Below are 4,933 nucleotides of genomic sequence, written 5' to 3'. Positions count from 1 at the left end.
GGGCAGAGGGCTGCAGGGGAAGGGGCCTGGGGTCTCTCACCCTGCAGCTGCTCTGGCCAGCCAGCAGTGTACCACTGCTTGGTTGAGGGAGCTGCAGGGGTAGGGCTCTGGGGTCCCTCTGCCTGGAGCCCCCCCACCCAAGCAGTAGTGTGCCAGTGATTGGCTGGGGGGTATGGGAGAGGGGACCCAGGGTCTCTCCCTGCAGCTGCTGCTGCCAGATTGCCAGCTGGTGGGGGGAGGGTGGGGAGGGCTGGGGAGAGGGACCCCTCTGGCAGCCTTCTGGGAGGCCTGTGAAAGTACCCCTAGCATCCAATGCAAGCAGGCTTCAAACACCCCCCCCCCCCACTGAACAGCAAACATCTGTTCAGTTCACTCTTGCTCAAATTTATAGCACTCTCAGAAAGCCCCTGGTGGAAGTGCTATAATTATTGTGCTTTATTTAATGTCTATACTTAAGCAATGACACCTTTTTTCCTCTTAATCTTCTAGTCACGGCTGCTTGGCCTCCAAGGTTCCATGGCAGCCTGTTTGATGGACTTCTGAGGCCCTGAAAAGATAACTACTGGGCTATCAGAAAGACAGGTTTCTTTTGAAAATTTTCAAAGGATTGTATTTGCAAGCTTGTCTATCACAACTATGCAGTTGGTCCACTATACAGCTGGATCATCACAGCTACATCTCTTATACTACTATCAGACTAAAAGCACTCTGAAACTTTGCCCTGCAGAAGCTATATTTCCCTATGGGGAAAAAAAAAAAAAACAACAACTCATTCCACTTGAAAATATCTGTATAGCCCTAGTATCAAGCAAAAGTACTTAAGCAGATTTAAAAAATAAAGATAATTATCTCTCTCAGGCCACCTCTTTCAGAAGCCTTGTCATTTTTACCCACTGCTATGTTCTAAGACAGTAAAAAGATTCAAAAAAGACCCAATAAGGGTTAAGTTCACTTCTCTCAGTTGCACACCATTTTGAACCATGTGACTTCCACAGAGTTTAGCTAAAGCCACACACAATATTTTGAAAATGTATCGCAAAATGTTGAAATGTAAAAGAACGTCTTAATACAAAATATTTTTCACAGTTCTAATGAGAGCTTGGGAAACAGGCAGAGAGAATCAGGAGTCAACAAGCTGATAAGTGATAACAAGGTCACAAAAATCCTTGCTTGATTGCAAAACTGATTATCTGCAGGAAATTTAAGGTAGATTTTCTAGACTAATAGCCTTTAATTATATACAAAACTATTTTTGTGATATTTGGAAATATCTCTATAAAGACTCTGTTAATACTACACTATTTAGTTATAGCACATTTGGTTATGACTGGTTCCAAGACATAAGTGTCTCCCTAACAATGTTCTGTTGGTGGAAAATTATTCTCTTTAACCTCTAATACATTTTCAAATATTCCACAAGATATTTCCTTACAAACTTCTCTGTAAATGGTTTGCCTATTGGGAATTTGCTAGCCTGTGGAAAAATTGCAATACTACCTTATACTTCCAAAAACCTCTGGTCATAGTGAAGGTCCTATAAAAGCAGGGAACATTCAGCTCCTTACTTTTTGATTGCAGTTAAACTATATTACAAGTAAAAGAACAGTTTATCAAAGCCCATGTTGTCACCGAAATGCCAGTGATGAGATACCAAGACAGATATATGTGTCACCAACTCTTCTCCCCTTGACTCCTCTCAACCCTTGCTCTGCCAAATATCATTAAATGAAAGTCTTGCTGAGAAACAGTCACAACAATGCTCCACAAACATTTCTCTCAGTCAACTAAGTGCTTCCTCCAACAATACCTACAGATGAGAAGTCTGCTTTTGCCAATTCTTTCCTGGGGCAAAGCTAATTACCTTTATATTATCCCAGAAGGCAGTTTTCCCTTTCTAGAACATGTCAATCTATTTGAACATTAGCAACAGCTTTAAGCATCATAGGTTACATATCAAGAAATAACAGACACTTTTTTCAGATTAAACATAGAATACACCAATTTGGGCTTTTCTAAAAAAAAAGGACATGAGGGACTTCACTCTTTTCTTCCTCTTGATATTAAATATTATTTCAGTGTTCAGTCAAAATAGCCTAAAATATGATCATGGACACCTGTGTAAATAAGCAGTTCTTGATACAAGTTTCACCAAAGCACATCTATTCTTCATAAAACTGGTCAAACAGGTTTTGTTTTTTATCTCTGCTGTTATTTAATTTCCATATAAATCATGGAAAGTTGTAGATTGTAAACGGAAGTTAAACCACTAGTGGTTTAATAGGCCTTACCTCTATCACTGAAGTCATCCACAAGAATTATTTCAGCTATCAAGCTGTCTGGAGTCCGGTTGATAATGCTGTGTATAGTTCGCAAAAGTGAAGTCCAACCTTCATTATGAAATGGGATAATTATGCTAGTATTTGGCAGCTTTTCCAAGTACACCTTGTGCTTACAGCTGAGGAGAAAGAAGCAATGAAAGAAAATTTAAGAACCCAAAAGGAAAAACTGCTTTATACAACCTATAGATCAAATTTGTACAATATAAATTACCCTGGGATCCATAGAAGACAGATATGCACCTCCCCAAGCAGCACTTACAGTTCCTCATGACTACATGACTTGCCTTAATCAAATCACCCTAAGATAACCTACAGACAAACACCAGTGCAGAGCTCTACACATCCTGTCCATTCTCTCTCTTTAGCAGCTTGCCCACCACTTTCATCTGTCCAGGCCCTGAACTATATTTAATTTACTTTAACTGATGGATAACTACTAGGTCATTGTTTATTAACTGTGCAATAATGAGAATTTTAATAAGTATGACATAGTTTGAAAAAAAGAAAATAAATGGAAGTACAATGGTGAATCTGTACAAAAGGTACAGAATTAGGCTCTTGCATCTGCACAACCTCATTCCATGGCAGAAGATAATTAAGTGAAGTTAAACCCAACTGATGGTCAACTGGATCTTATTTTACCGGCTGGAATATAATAGCATATGCAAGACAACTCCAGTTCTAAATCTAAAATATTCAGTATCAACTTCTATCATTACACTTATAAAATGTTACCACAATCAACTCTCTTCAGATGCAAATCAATGTTAGCAAGAATATACAAATAATTCTTATATGTAAATGAAGAGGCAGAAAGTTGTTTTATGAAGTACTAATTAACAAACTGCATTTACAATACCAAATATTTAAAAGCTTATCAGTCCATAACAGAACCCCTCAATTCTATAACAAAAACATTGTATCAGCAATGGATAGTTAAAAAGAGGGGAAGGGAGGTGGTAAACCATACTGGTCTGGAGTCTGGCAGAAGGCAGGACAGGGTCGCACTTTAGGGCACTTTTACATGTGTTCCGGGGGGGGGGGGGGGGGGGTGTGCTTTAATAAAAGGAGCTCCACTGTAATTAAAGCACCACGGCTTCTCATTCAACAAACTTAGGTAACGCGCCTCCACAGTCATTTTGAAATGCAGAGACACTGATACACGAGATGCCGAGGCTGGCTGGAGCATAGTAATTACCATGCTCCAACAGACTCGATTAATTGAGCCTGCTGATGTGCTGTAATTAGAGCATGTCAGAGCAGCCTCACAAGATGTATACAGGCACCCTTAGATGCTAACCAGTTCACAGGCACAAGCAACTTACTATAAGTTGTCAGCATCTGACAAAGTAACAATGCATTTTGTCAGATGCTATGGGTACATATAGGTGTTACATTGAGGTGGACCTAAACAGGTTTGCAGGTGTTCACAGGGCTTAAATTGCTGAAAAAAAAGCATGCTTGAAATCTAAGTTAGTTTACCTAGAGGAGGTGAACTAACTAACTTTAGATTGACCTGGGTCACCCTGATCTAAAATGAGTTAATTCATTCTAGGGAACACCTGTACACGTTCATAGCACAGTCTGTTGTCCACACAGGGCATACAGTATGAATTAAAAACAAGCAGGGATCTTATCAGGGGATACGGCACAATGCTGCATTTATTGGAACATAAAAAATGAAAAGAATAAAGAACAGTAAGGGTATCTGCTTCACTCATTCCCATGCACATTCATTCATACAAAAGAAACAAGCACGCGCGCACACACACACACACACACACAGATAGCTAGACAGTCCTGCAAAGGTTAAGGTGTTACCAAGTTCTAAGTAACTCGGGTCAGTCTGCTGGCCGGCTATACTGACGACAAGGGATGGAGTCAGGTCTTGTTGGACCCATCCAAAACTCCTTCTTGAAGGTGGAAAGACCCAAAACCTTTTCTTTGTGTTCATTCTTTCTAATGATAGCTGTCCGTACAAGCCTATGGATTCCGCTGAATCAGACTTGAAGGCCATCCTCCTTGTCCTGTTGGCAGGCTGGGATTGGTAGGACATGATCTTCCGGATTTGCGGTCTGCAATCTTCGGGGGGTAGTGAGTGGTCATTGTTTGCAGTCTTCAGAATGAAGCATCATCTAGCATTTGATAATCTTTAACTGCTGACTCAACGTTGCTGCAACCTTTAACTGTTAAACCACAGAAGGCTATTTTCACCTGCTGCAAGAGGACAGTCTTCTTTTACACTGTCACATACATACATCATTCAGTCATTCATTACCTCTTTCTACATATGCCAGACATACCACAGACCTTACATAAGCATTTTCCTTAACTAAATTTAAGTTCTAAAATCATGAGACCAATAGGTCAAATATATTTATGCTAAGCAATAGGAAATTTAAAACAGATGTTTAATTCCAGAACACTAATAATAACTGATTAAAATACTATAAAAAGTAAATCTTAACAAGATTAACTTTATCTTAATGGCTAAATAATTTATTATATAAAAAGAAAAATAACAATTTAAGCAATCAAAGCAATTATAGCTACTGCAATACAATGAGTCATAGTTTCATAGTTTCTAGGGTCGG

General features: G+C 39.4%; 1 protein-coding gene across 1 annotated transcript in view; it reads right to left on the bottom strand.

Moving 5' to 3' along the window:
• The window catches only part of GALNTL6 (polypeptide N-acetylgalactosaminyltransferase-like 6), a 1,239,844-nt gene that overhangs the window by 570,197 nt on the left and 664,714 nt on the right, over window positions 1-4,933 (bottom strand). Inside the window, exon 4 of the mRNA XM_019521784.1 lies at window positions 2,289-2,455. Coding sequence (XP_019377329.1) covers window positions 2,289-2,455 — 167 coding nt within the window. The remainder of the gene's footprint in view (window positions 1-2,288; window positions 2,456-4,933) is intronic.

The sequence above is a fragment of the Gavialis gangeticus genome, unplaced genomic scaffold, assembly GCF_001723915.1.
Source record: "Gavialis gangeticus isolate Ggan-Ray unplaced genomic scaffold, GavGan_comp1, whole genome shotgun sequence".
Lineage (NCBI taxonomy): Eukaryota > Metazoa > Chordata > Crocodylia > Gavialidae > Gavialis > Gavialis gangeticus.
This window is presented reverse-complemented; position numbering and strand designations above follow the sequence as displayed.